The 14,016-nt window shown below is 43.2% G+C and overlaps 1 protein-coding gene across 3 annotated transcripts in view; it reads right to left on the minus strand.

Moving 5' to 3' along the window:
• Positions 1-2,510: 2,510 nt before the first annotated feature.
• The window catches only part of CDRT1 (CMT1A duplicated region transcript 1), a 35,189-nt gene continuing 23,683 nt past the window's right edge, over positions 2,511-14,016 (minus strand). The window contains exons 11-14 of one of the 3 annotated variants that reach the window (XM_034647164.1): positions 10,885-11,043; positions 9,013-9,281; positions 7,781-7,936; positions 2,511-3,350 (exon numbers count right to left, since the gene is read on the minus strand). In XM_034647164.1, coding sequence (XP_034503055.1) covers positions 2,551-3,350; positions 7,781-7,936; positions 9,013-9,281; positions 10,885-11,043 — 1,384 coding nt within the window. In that variant the 3' untranslated portion in view covers positions 2,511-2,550. The remainder of the gene's footprint in view (positions 3,351-7,780; positions 7,937-9,012; positions 9,282-10,884; positions 11,044-14,016) is intronic. The other 2 variants (XM_034647163.1, XM_034647165.1) reach the window with 2 other exon arrangements.

Genomic DNA, 14,016 nt, shown 5'->3' on the forward strand with positions numbered 1-14,016 from the left:
AGGGCGGTGGGCGGCCCGGGAGCGGGGCGAGCGTGTGGGCGGGGCGAGCTCGGGGCGGAGCGCGACGGGGGGGGGCCAGAGGCCCGGGGGCGGGGCTAGCGGGGGACCCCGCGAGTGCGCGGACGAGGTTCCCCTTAGGGGGCGGGGAAGTGTAGACTGGGCAGGGCTGGGGGCCGTTCCAAGCCGTGTCCAACGAAAGACACGCTCGCTGGTACAGCAGCCCCGAGGCTCAGTCGACTTCAGGGTGAAAGCTTTGTGGTTTGCCACGTGGGGATGTTGTTGCCCACATCTGTGTCCTGAGAGCAAGGGGCTTGGGGGGACGGGCTTATTATAACACAGTTGCATTTTGTTTGAATGTTCTACAACATGTGTTCATGTACTATTATATGTGGACCTTAAATTGTAGAAACAACTGAAAAAGATAAATGTGCACTTGCTAAGAGGTGGAAAGGCATTAAGAAGAAACAAGGCGGAGGACTCTGAACAATGGAGAGGGAGGAAAACAGAGGCCAGGGAACAGTAAGGAATAGAGGTTGAGGGCATGGGTTTGAGTCCCCACATCTCCAGGTACTAGCTATCCAGCTAACCTCTTATGTATGTCTTTCCTCAGTTGTAAAGGGGGGATCATAATGGTATCCGAACAGGGTAAGTGTGCTTACTAAATAGTAAATGTAATTCTGATTACTGTTTTAAGTCTAATCGCTGGAGATGTCATTTTGCTCCAAGAAGGACCTGACATTCAGGGACTTCACATCATCTTTGAAACTGTGATTATAATGATGTGACTGTAACGCTATCCCATCTGTCTGGCCTACACCAAAGGGCTGTTGGGAAACTCATGGAATAATGTGTTAGCAGGTTTCCTTCATTGAGGGGATCCTTTCCACAGAAATCACAATTTTTATATGGTTATTTACTAGTGCTGCATTAATTTTTTTTTAAGATTTTATGTATTTATTTATTTGAGAGAGAGAGTGAGCAGGAGGGAGAGGGAGAGAGAATGTGAAGCCGACCCCACACTGAACCCAGAGCTGACGCGGGCTCTATCCGATGACCAGGCTATAGATTGAAGGTTCCAATCACCCCCTTCTTGAGTTCAATTAATTTGCTAGAGGGATTCACAGAACTCAGGGAAACACTTTCTTTTTTCTTTTCTTTTTTTTTTTTTAAAGATTTTCTTTATTTATTTGACAGAGATAGAGACAGCCAGCGAGAGAGGGAACACAAGCAGGCGGAGAGGGAGAGGAAGAAGCAGGCTCATAGCGGAGGAGCCTGATGTGGGGCTCGATCCCATAACGCCGGGATCACGCCCTGAGCCGAAGGCAGACGCTTAACCGCTGTGCCACCCAGGCGCCCCTGGGGAAACACTTTCTTACATGTACCAGTTTATTAAAAGATACAGATGAACAACCAGGTAAAGACACATACAGGGCCGGGTCTGGGAGGGCCCATGGAGTTGGGGTGTGTCACCCTCCCAGTACATGGATGTGTTCACCAACCTGGAAGCTCTCTGAACCCCATGCTATTGAGATTTTTATGGAGGCTTCATCACCATAGGCATGATGGATCCTTAACTCCATTTCCAGCCCCTCTCTCCTCTCTGGAGGATGGGACAGGGGGACTAAAATACCCAAGCTTCCAATCCCTGGCTTTGTCCTTCTGGTGACCAGCCGCCATCCAGAAGCCCACTCTGAGTCCCCTCATTAAAACAAAAGATGCTTCTAGTGTTCGTATCACTTAGGAATTTATAGGGGTTTCAGAAGCTCTGTCTAGGAACTAAGGACAGAGACCAATATATATTTTCTATTACCTCACACCATCCTATGGTCATGTTAAGCCACCAAAGAGAACTACCCCTTTGGATGGGGCTTGAGCTCTCCAATGGGCCATAGCTCCCATGGTGTGCTTCACTCTTTTTGATTACCTGCCTGGTCCCTGACACCATCCATGGAAGGTCTAGGTGGAAACATCAACACACTTGGTATTAGTGTCCCTCTTTAAAAGAAAAGGCGGATATGCTTAAGTCTGTTCCAAAGGAGTTAGCCCTGAGAAGGAAAAGAACACATAATGTTCTCAAATGCAATAGGTCAACCCCATTGAGGGCTTCTCCCTTTAGATTCTTCACTGAAGTCATTGAACTTACAGGCTTTGGTTGCAAAAAGATCAGGGAATTCCAATGCATGCTTCTGATACAATCCCGTCAGTTCCTTTTTTGCCAGGATGATAGCACTAAATTGGTGGTGATGGGTATTTAATTTAATTTTTATTGACCACTTTCCCATCACCCACCAGTAAAGCTGGGCTTTCATAAGTTTCGTTAAATGGTTTTCAGTGGGACTACAGATGCCAGTCTCACCCAGCAACACCCCCCCCCACTGCCTCTGTTTTCTTGATTTGATCGTATCAATTCTTTGGCTTATAGGAAGATAATTAAGACTCCCCACGTCAAGGGACAGTCCAAAACAAACAAACACAGAAAACAAAAGGCCAAACACCAGCATCCACTTGGGTTCTCTGTTTATTGTAAGACGTTCATTTCCCAAGGCTGGTTCAGATAAACATGTCTTGTCCGAGTTCAGGGGCTGCTGTTTTCCCTCGCTTCATGAAATGATCTATAGGCAGGCCTTTGATCTTCCTGATCCAGGCGGCTTTGCTGGCTTTTTCTGGATTGACCATTTCACTGGGCTTTCTGGCCAGATACTCCTTCATCTTGGCCTCCCTGTACTCTTTTTCCTCCTTTATGGTCAACAACACGAACTCGGTGTTCATTCTAAAGGGATCAAGGGTCGTGTAGAAGTGAGGTCGTTCTTTCTTGACACACTTGGTTTTCACGCCCACGGGTGGAGCCAGCATGCGGTTCGGTTTAATGACCTGCAGGCTGGTTAACGGGCTAAAGCTGCGCATTGTCCCGTCCATGGAGCTGGTCGCTTGGTCTTCACCGTTGAGGCCGCCTGCGAACCTGGGGCGGATAATCGCAGGCTCGGGTATGGTGGACTGGACTCGGGGACTGTGCAAAGAGTTCTTCAGGTTGGGCTTCAGTTTCTGGATCTCAAGGGGAACACTGGTTTCCTTCACGTTGATGGGAGGGTTGCTCCATCTCAGCCTATCAACAGCCCGTTGGACTGATTTTCCTTTGAAACTCAGGACCTTCCTTGGGTGTGAAATTGAAGGTTCCCAGGCATCAATGACTTGGGTTTGGGGCCTCCGGGGATAGGCAAACTCCCCTGAATTATGGGCCTGCTGCAGGGCGTTAACCGTGAGAAGGAACTGGTCGGGCGACATAGAGATTTGCCAGTGCTTCTTCTTTGAGCGCTTGATCAAGTCTCCGGGTTGTACTTTCTCCTCGTCCTCTGGTTGTTCAAAAAAAGAAAACAAAAACAGGTCAGAGTGTTCCATGAAAACCGGTAAGTAGTTATGCATGAAAGTTAAACCCATTCTAACGGCGACTCAAACTGAGGTCTTGGTGGTCCAACGGGCGTGCCAAGATGTGGACCAAAAATCCTCTACGACACTAGAAATGATGACATATTTAACACAAGTTTTGAATAAATATCAAGTACTTGAGTACAAGTGTGTATTAATATGGAGGGGACATATGTCATCGCAGCATTTCACACATTTTGAAAACTCCCTGTGGGAATGAGCTTCCTCCCTCTTTTATGATTCACACAAAAAACAGGCCTTACAAATTGATAGTAACGAATCTCTATTTTTTTTTTCAAATCTCTATTTTTAAACAAAAACCATATCACAAAGTTTGATCTCCATCTTATTAATTATTCATCAAATTTGATTCTAAATGACCGTTGGGACATTTCCCCAAAATCAAAATGGCCTTCAAACTATACATCACCCCTTGGAAATGCAAAATATCAGAACATAACCCAACAGCAGTTTCTGAACAGGAGTTCCTAAAAGGTTTTAAGCAGTAGCTACAGGTCCAAAAGCCACTTGACAAGGACAGAAGGTTCATTCTGGCATACTCCATTATGGTCAAGACTTCCAAGGTGCCACATACCTAGAAGTAACAAGGATGTCTTCACATGTGAGCAAATCTATTCTATCTCTCTCGCTTGGGCTTTTCAATCCCTACAATGCCTCCCAGGTACCCTGAAAGCATTATCCCCATTTTACAAACGGAATAACTGAGTCATGAAAAGTAGAAGTCATTTGTCTCGTCTGACCTAACAATTAAAAGTCTGTACCCCAAATTATGCCAATGTATAACTAGTAAAAAAAATGCAAAAGTGCACTGAGCATATAATTTTCCTTGACAAAATGGGTTTTGTCCCAAGATGTTTGTGTATGAACATACTAAGATGGAATGAAGTTTCAAATATCTCCCTGATTACTTTGTTAAATAAATAATATTTCATTGAATTATTAAATGTTAAATCATTAAATTAAATATTATTTGATAATCATAATATTAAATTAATGATTACATTAAATATTATTACATTGCTATTAAATAGTAAGATGTTAAATATTTTTACTAAAGCATACAAAATTAAATTAAGATGTCAAAATCTTCCCCACTGCCCTTCTAATCCCAGAATAAACCACTCTGCATGTGTGTATGAAAATGCACACAGTTTTTTTCCTTTAAAAAAAAATTGTGTCAGGGTACCTGGGTGGCTGAGTCGGTTAAGCACCCAACTCTTGATTTCAGCTCAAGTCATGAGATCGAGCTCCACGTCAAGCTCTGAGCTCAGTGTGGAGTCGGCTTGAGATTCTTTCCTTCTCCCTCTGCCCCTCCCTTCCCCCTCCCCCCCCACTCATGCGCTCTCTCTCTCTGTCTCTAAAACAAATAAATAAATGAAATCGCTTTTTAAAAAAAGGAATTGCTGGGGCGCCTGGGTGGCACAGCGGTTAAGCGCCTGCCTTCAGCTCAGGGCGTGATCCCGGCGTTATGGGATCGAGCCCCACGTCAGGCTCCTCTGCTATGAGCCTGCTTCTTCCTCTCCCTCTCCCCCTGCTTGTGTTCCTTCTCTCGCTGGCTGTCTCTATCTCTGTCGAATAAATAATAAAATCTCAAAAAAAAAAATAAATAAAGTAGTTTTAAAAAAATAAATAAATAAAAAATAAATAAATAAAAAATAAAAAAAGGAATTGTGTCAAGAAAGTAGGGTTAGAGGGAACATACCTCAACATAATAAAGGCCATGTATGAAAAACCCACAGCTAACATCATACTCAATGGTCACACACACACAGAGAGAGAGAGAGAGGAATATTACACAGCCATGAAAAGCATGATATCACGCCATTTGAGACAACATAGGTAGACCTGGAGGGTATTATGCTAAGTACAATAAGTCAGACAAAGAAAGACAAATACATGATTTCATTCGTAAGTGGAACCTTAAAAAAATGAATAAAAAACAAAAAATAGAATCAGACCTATAAATAGAGAGCACAAACTGATGGTTGCCAGAGGGGAGGTGGTTGGGGGGTGAGCAAAATGGGTGAAGCGGAGTGGAAGATACAGGCTTCCAGTAATGAAAGGAATAAATCATGGGAAAAAAAAGGCACAGCATAAAGAATACAGTCAACGACATTGTAACAGGGATGTCTATGGGGACAGATGGCAGCTACACTTGTGAACACAGCATAATGTATAAACTTGTCAAATCACTATGTTGTACATCTGAAACTAATGTAACATTATCTGTCAACATACTCAAATGTTTTTAAAAAGGAATTGTGATGACTCGTTGTTCATTAAGGTGTCTTTTTTTGTATAATAATATACTGTGACTCTCTTTGCAAGTCACTATGATATGTCCTCATGATAATAATTTTTAGCTATTAGATAATATTCCATAGTATGAATCTTTCCTTATCTTTACTTAGTCATTGCCCACTGGTAGACATTTCGTTTGTTAGTGATCAACATTTTTAAAAAATGCAAATACCATTTTTATTTATCATACGAGCAAGTACAAAATGAGAGATAACACCTAGTTTGGGCCTGGGTGTAGTGGGAGCTCTCATGCATTGTTCGTGGGACTGTAAATTGATACATCATTTTTTAAGGTTGACTATGGCAATATCCTTCTAAATGTTTTTTTATTTTTATTTATTTAGTTTTTAAGTAAACCCCCCCTCAAGGTAGGGCTTGAACTCATGACCCTGAGATCAAGACCTGAGCTGAGATCAAGAGTCAGATGCTTAACCGACTGAGCCACCCAGGTGCCCCTCTAATTTTTTTTAAATCCAAAGAAAACGTATCAGTTACGCTAGTGTCCTCCTTTTTTATTATTTTTTTAAAAATGTAATTCCACTATAGTGAACACACAGTATTATCTTAGCTTCAGGTGTACAACAGCGATTCAACCATTCTGCACATGACCCAGCACTCATTGTGACAAGTGTACTATTCACCCCCCTTCACCTATTTACCCATCCCCCCACCCCCACCCCCTCTGGTAACCATCAGTTTGTTCTCTGTAGTTAAGGGTCTGTTTTTTGGTCTTTTTTTCTTTGTTCATTTGTTTTGTTTCTTAAATTCCACATAGGAGTGAAATTGGCAATTGTCTCCCTCTGACTGACTTATTTCACTTAGTATTATATCCTCTAGATCCAACCATGTTGTTGCAAATGGAAAGATTTTGTTCCTTTTTATGGCTGAGTAATATTCTATTGTGTGTGTGTTGTGTGTACACCACCTCTTTTTTTCCAATTTTTTAAAATTTTATTTATTTATTCAAGGGAAAGAGAGCACGAACGGGAAGGGCAGAGGGAGAGGGAGAGAGACTCTGAAGCAGACTCCTCATGGGGTCCCAGTGCAGGGCTAGATCTCATGACCCTGAGAGCACAACCTGAGCCAAAACCAAGAGTCAGTCACTTAACCGACTGAGTCACCCAGACGCCCCTAAACCACCCCTTCTTTATCCATTCATCTATTGACGGACACTTGGGTTACTTCCATAGTTTGGCTATTGTAAATAATGCTGCAATAAACAGGGGTGCAATATCTTTCCAATTTTTTAAAAGATTTATTTACTTATTTTAGAGAGAGAGCACGAGCAGGGGGAGAAGGAGGAAGAGAGAGAAGTGGATTCCCGGCTGAGCGCAGAGCCTAATGTGGGGCTCGATCTCATGACCCTGACTGAGATCATGACCTGAGCTGAAATCAAGAGTCAGACACTTAACCAACTGAGCCATCCAGGTGCCCCAATATCTTTCTAATTTTTAAGGGTGGTTATCCTTTGGCTCAGCAATGCCATCTCTAAGACTTTACCTTACAGGTATACCTATACAGATACACAAACATAGGCACATTCAAGGCTGCCCATTGTTAGTATAGCCCTCCTGAAACTTAACTGTTTTACGCTCACCTTGAAGCTGGTCTCTACAGGGAATTTCATTCAAAGAAGCACTATTATGTTAGCCAAACATATTCGAAAGGCATTTTAAATCTTTACCAAAGTCTCTCTCAAAAACAACAAAGGGATATCCTATTCATGATGACACACCTGTCCAAGAAGTGAGAAGTCTCAGTGGCAGGCATGGGAGGCAGGCTGTGAGCCCAAAACTGGAAATGCAGCTCTTACAAAGGCTTATGTCTTGTGGCCTCAAGTTAGTAAGGGGACAATTAAGGAAAACCAATCACCCTTAAGAAAAGTCAGACATTTTAACCATTCTGAATTCTCAAAGATAAGCAAAGTCATTGACTTGCTGAAAAACCAGACAGAACAGAGCAAGCGAGCAACAGAGAGAGAGAGAGAGAGGAAGTGAGAGAGAGGATCTTGCCCCGATCTGGAATAAAATATCACCGTTCGTTGTATCTCCTGCGGGGGGCTTTGCTGCCAAACTCTCTTGCCCACCATCTATGTCACTTGCTTCCTTAGAAACAGGACTTGCTCTCTTCTTGCCATCTCTTCTGGGAGATTTTGACTTTTCTTGACTTTGCGATCTCTCTAGTAACACTTCTAAATGAAGATGGAGGAGGAAATCACACAAATTACATAATTCAATGAGGTCTAAATAATGGGGGGCAAAGCTGGTAATTTGGCTGCTTTGTACCCAAACTATCACCCTGTTGTTTGTTGTCGTGTGACACTGGGTAAGTCATCTGGAGCCTAAGGTCTACACCACCTCCTGCCTTTCCTCTCGCTCACTTTTTCTTTTTCTTTTTTTTTTTAAAGATTTTATTTATTTATTTGACAGAGATAGAGACAGCCAGCGAGAGAGAGAACACAAGCAGGGGGAGTGGGAGAGGAAGAAGCAGGCTCATAGTGGGAGAGCCTGATGTGGGGGCTCGATCCCATAACGCCGGGATCACGCCCTGAGCCGAAGGCAGATGCTTAACCGCTGTGCCACCCAGGTGCCCCCTCACCCACTTTTTCAACTGACTGTCGAGCTTTAGGCATTATCTATACCTGTTGGCCTCTCTCCTCAAGAGAGAGCTGATCATTTGTCAGTGTAACATACCTGGACATGACCTAGACTTGTGGATCCACTTTCACATGCCAGATATGGAACAGGTGAAAGGAAGGAGTCTGGCTACTCCAGCCCACACCTAACTTATTCTTTGTGTGTCTTAAAATGGCATTCCATATGCCACACACACACACATTTCTGCTTCATACTAATATTTTCTGGGTATGCATGTAATCAATCAGGACACTAGAGATAATACATTCTGCCTAGAACATTTTTCTGTGGTAGGGTAATATCTTATCTCTGTTCTAAGGAAATAATTATGTAATGTATGTTTGGATGGGGGTGGAGAGTGTCAGTGGTTTTTGGTTTGAATGGCAAGTGGTAGAGCCAGTATTATCTACTGTACAAAGATTCTAGTGTGTTTGGTAAACCCAGGCCTTGAACAATCAGGAGATTCTCTTGAGCTGGAGAATGGGCTCCCACTTTCCTGAATGGTTAGGATTTACGTCATCAAGAAATCACTGGCTAAAATATCCTATAGAGAAACTAGTTCTGTCACCACCACCACCAGAACCCACTCCATCAGGAACCACCGAGGTGGCCTGGGATTCAGCTCTCTTACCTGTAGGTACCCTGGCGGGCTTCAGGAAAACTCGGGACCTGTATGGTTTACTTAATAGGGACTCCTGGGCCACGGTTTGTTTACTGGACATTGAGTCCCTCAGGCTGAAAACCTGAGTGCTAGACCTGGAGAGGACTTCTGTGAGGCCATTTTCTTCCCTGTCCTCCTCGTTATCCTTCTTCTTTTGTTTGGCCTGGTCCGGGGAGTACTGCCACTTTATCTTCTCAAACTGGAACATGAGAATATTGCTCTGTGTGCTGATCACCATCCTGGAACCAAAACAAAAAGATGGCCCACAAAAGGCAAGGAGGCCACCACTGCCCGGCCTCCAAATATGCATTTCAAATACTGCCCCATCCAACCATAAGCCGGAGGGAACAGTGCCTGGGACATGACTGTACAAAGGGGGGTGGAGGTGGTTAGAGGGTCTGGAGCAGTGAATGGTCACAGGTCAGGCACCAGTTGGGTGGGGGGGGTTTCTTGAAAATTAACTGTAAGCAGGGCATGTATGTTCTGATTCCTTCACTTTTCAAATTAAAATATTTTAAAATGAATTTCCGTTCATAGAGTGAGTGCCAAGTCCCTAGGGTGCCCAGAGCAGAAAGGTGAGGTACTCTGCACACTGACGTCTTGAAATTCACTCTTTTTTTTTTTTTAAGCACAGTATCCAAATGCCATGTTTTATTGCTGTGATGGGGATAAGGAGAACTCTGCTCCCTTGCTGACCCACCAGCCCACCCTCCGTCCCTCTATCATTCCAGGGTCTCTGTGCATCCTCAACATTTAAACAAAACAGCTGTACTTTATGAAGCAGGATGATTTCCATGTTTCCTAATCCACTTTTATGCCTTGGGAGGAAAAGAGTTCCAAACCTGGGCCCGCCAGCAGGGACCCCCAACCACCCAGTGGTTTCTGTCATTCACAACATTCACAGAGCATGTTAGCTACCCTACTCAGTGCCTAGATCTCCTAGAACCGTAAACGAGCAATGGAGATACCATGTGTAGGTTCCTTTCTGCTCCAAAAGGCTGAATTTTAAGACCTTAACTGTTAGTGTAAACTCTCTATCAGAGTGACTTGTTTTGGTTAGAAATGCTAGAATGGAATTTGGGGAATCATTCCAATTACGAATCTCTTTTGGACTCATTTTAACTCAGGCCCAAAGGTAATTGTCTCTCTTTGGATGTCATAAAAAAGAAAAGGTCAGAGGTGATTTTTTAAATGGCATTATTACTTTGAAACTGAAAAGTGTCCCTTTACTGAGACTTCCTACCAGCTCTGCCCCTTTAAGATGAGAAGGAGCCCTGGTATAGTTTCATTAAAAGGAAGGCAATATGGTTTGGGAAGATTAACTGATATCTCAAGTGAGCCTGTGCAAAACTGAATTCTATTTGGGTATTTTCACATAATTATCACTCTGAATCTAGCTTATGACAAATACAATATGACATACAAATGGTCTCGGTTCTGATTTCTGTAAGCTCAGCTCTGCCCCACCAGACACTGGACCCCCAGCTACTACCATCCCCCACTCCTCCTATAAGTCTCTTTGCATCAGAAGTGAACATCAGAGACAGCTGGTCAGGGAGTGAGCTGGGGCTACGCATTCACAGCAGAGCTATGCCATACTGACTGCCTGATTTGCCCAGACATCCAGAACAAATTCAGAGTCATGTGAACCCTGCTTGCTAAGTTTTGTGCAAAGTCTGAGTCACTCCCCATATGATTATTGGCCCTTCTACAGCCAAAATTGGAGGGGAGCACTGTCCCCTCTCTCCTACTGCCAGCAAATGCAGGGCTCGTGTCCCAGAGGAGAAGAAAATCATCCAAACAGAAGAGCTCATGGCCCTGACCTCCACACCTACCACCCACCTGTTGCCCTGAAAAAAGAAGGACAGCACAGGATCACCTCTGCCATTGGCTTTCATCACCTTCAGACAGTTCCCATTGAGGAAATTGTAAATGCGGATCTTGCCATCTGCACAGGCACTGATGACCCGAAGGAAGAGAAGAGCCACGTGGAGCACCTCCCTGGAAGGGAACAGAGCAACAGGCCATCCATGTCTTCTGGGAAACTGCTTGGGTTCGTTTGTAGCTTGGGGGATTTTGTGCGCATGCCTGGGAGGCACTGGTCATGACTGCGCTTCCTGTGATGCTTGCCATCATTTCATAATTCTGGATGTAAGCCATTAACCCTCAAGACATGGTTGCCCCCTCTCCTCCCATTCTGCTGTTATGTTTCTTGCAAATTGGTCACAGTGCCACAGGATGGCAACACGCAAAGGCTTACGTAGTGGGTTTTTGTTTTGTTTTGCTTTGTTCTGATACGTAGACCATCGCGCTTTTCTCCTACAATTTGGTTCCTACCTACTGACTTCTACAAAAGTCATGCAGAGAAGTACTTAATGTTTTGATTCCTTTTCAAATAGCATTATTAGATAAAGAAAGAACAGAACAGATGGGAAAATGATCATCTTTATATGAAGCAAAAACTTGATATTTCAGCAGTTTCTTTTGGGTCTTAAGTTAGTGGCTTTCATTCTTTTGGTGAAACATCCCAAAGGAAAACTGTATCCAGGGATGAGATTTAGAAGTTCCCTTTTGTGGTGACCAGCAGAAACAGAGGGAGGACCAGGAGACTTAGATGCCTCCAACCAAACCTTCCTACAACGGCTGTGGCCAAGGGGGACTCCAGGCATGTGGAGTACTCAATTCTGCAAAATGTAATTACCCCATTCCTGTTAATGATACTGAAAAGTTGAATTTGGTACCACCAATTTGTTAGATCTTATGTGCAAAGCAAGTCCTCTGATCCCTGCCATCTATATGTATGCAAGTCCACCCATGGCCTTGCTCACGTGCTACCTTCTCCATAAAACCACCTTTACCCCCATCTCCCCTTCCCCACGCACACATACACAAACTTCAGGTACACTGTTAGATTATCTTGGGCAGAACACATGTCTTACTCATCTTTGCATGCACAGCACCTAACACAAGGCCTAGCCCATAGAAGGTTCTCAATAAATACCTGTTGAAGTGGTGAGTGTCAGCTCAAGTTTCAGAGTATGATCGCTGATACAATGGGTTAAAAGAATGGCATTCACCCCATACCATTTAGCCTTAGCCCTGATCAGATCCAAGAGCCAGATTAAGATATTTCAAAGCCCCAGCCACTAGCAAAATAGAAACAACAAAGACTTTGAAAGGCAGGAACGTGCTTAGCGTGTTCAAAGGACAACAAAAAGGCCAATGTGGCTCATGGGATGGATAGATCAATCAATCGATCGATCACTCATTCTGAAGTGTAAAATAAATATAACAAAGTCCAACAAAGTTCTAGTTTTATTTCTAAGATGTAACTATAATACATTTATTGGTGCCTTAAGTGCATCTTAGTCTCCCTGTAGGGGAATCCAGAGCTAGGAGAGATGCCCTGTGATAGAAGGGTTTGTCTCTTTCTGTACCTCTTTTGATCTTGCAGAGCTGGACCTGCACTTCTCATAGGTTCCTGTGGCATTTGGTAGTTCAGCCTATACCATTAGAGCCCAGTGATTGAAAGCAGGGGCTTTAGGATCAGAAAACCTGGGATCCAAACTTGGTTCTACCACATACTGAGTGGTAACCTTGAGAAAGTAACACGACCTCGGTCTTTAGTTTTCTACCCTATGAAAAGGGGGTCGTGATTTCTGCCTCAGAGGATTGCTGTCCGGATTAAATTAATGGACGTGCTTTTCAAACAGCTCATAATGTTATTATGATCTTGTCATAGCCCGGTCTGCATTCAGGTTTTATCTCTGCCCCAGAAATGAGTCATTTATTTCTTAAGTCTCCTTCTTTGTTCTTTCTTTATCAAAAGACACTGCAGAGAGTGATGTCAGGGAGAATGGTGGAAGAAGGAACTCCAAAATCCCGCCCTTCCATAAAAGCAATGAAAAAACTGGCAAAAGCTGTCACAATCAACTTTTTCAGAACTCTGGAAAATGCCCAAAGGCTTGCAGCAACCCAAGGAGCGCTCAGACAAAAAAGAATGGCTTTGTCTCATAAGAAGAATGAACTTTGTGGTATATTAACTTACCCAAGTCCCATTCCCAACTCCCCAGCTCAGTGGTAGCCATGAAAAAATAACAGCCCCCATTCCTGGTACTGGAGGAAACAGAACAAACCTCCTTCACAATGAATTACTTGACTTCTCTCATGGCTTCTGAACATGTTCAAATAGCAAATAGAAACCATGTCTACAAAACTAGAAGAAAGTATGAGAACAGTGTCTCAACAAATAGAGAATACCAATAAAGAGTTAGAAATTATTTTTTTAAGAAGTTCAAATAGAGGGGCGCCTGGGTGGCACAGCGGTTAAGCGTCTGCCTTCGGCTCAGGGCGTGATCCCGGCGTTATGGGATCGCCCCACATCGGGCTCCTCCGCTATGAGCCTGCTTCTTCCTCTCCCACTCCCCCTGCTTGTGTTCCCTCTCTCGCTGGCTGTCTCTATCTCTGCCGAATAAATAAATAAAATCTTTAAAAAAAAAAAAAGAATCCTATATCCATCAAAACTAACCTTAAAAATGGAGAAATTAAGATTTTCCCAAATAAACAAGAACCAAGAGTTCACACTAACAAGAAATGCTATACAGGCTCCTTCAGGTTGGAATGAAAGGACATAAGTGTAACTGAAATCCGCGTGAAGAAATAAAGAGCACCAGTAGAGGTAACTACCTAGATAAATATAAAAGACAGTAAAATGTGGTTTTTGTTTATAGGTCTTTTTTTCTATCTCATTTAAAAGGCAACTACATAAGGCCATAATTGGAAGTCTATGATGATGGATACACAGGATATAAAGATTTAGTTTGTGACAACAGGGTAAAAAGGAAGAAGGAGAAGGAACGCTATAAGAGCAAGTTTTTTGTATACTATCGAAATTAAATTGATATTAAGATGAACTAGATTATTATAAATTAAGATATTAACAGTAATCCCCAAGGCAACCAGTAAGAAAATAAC

The sequence above is a fragment of the Ailuropoda melanoleuca genome, chromosome 17 (assembly GCF_002007445.2).
Source record: "Ailuropoda melanoleuca isolate Jingjing chromosome 17, ASM200744v2, whole genome shotgun sequence".
NCBI lineage: Eukaryota > Metazoa > Chordata > Mammalia > Carnivora > Ursidae > Ailuropoda > Ailuropoda melanoleuca.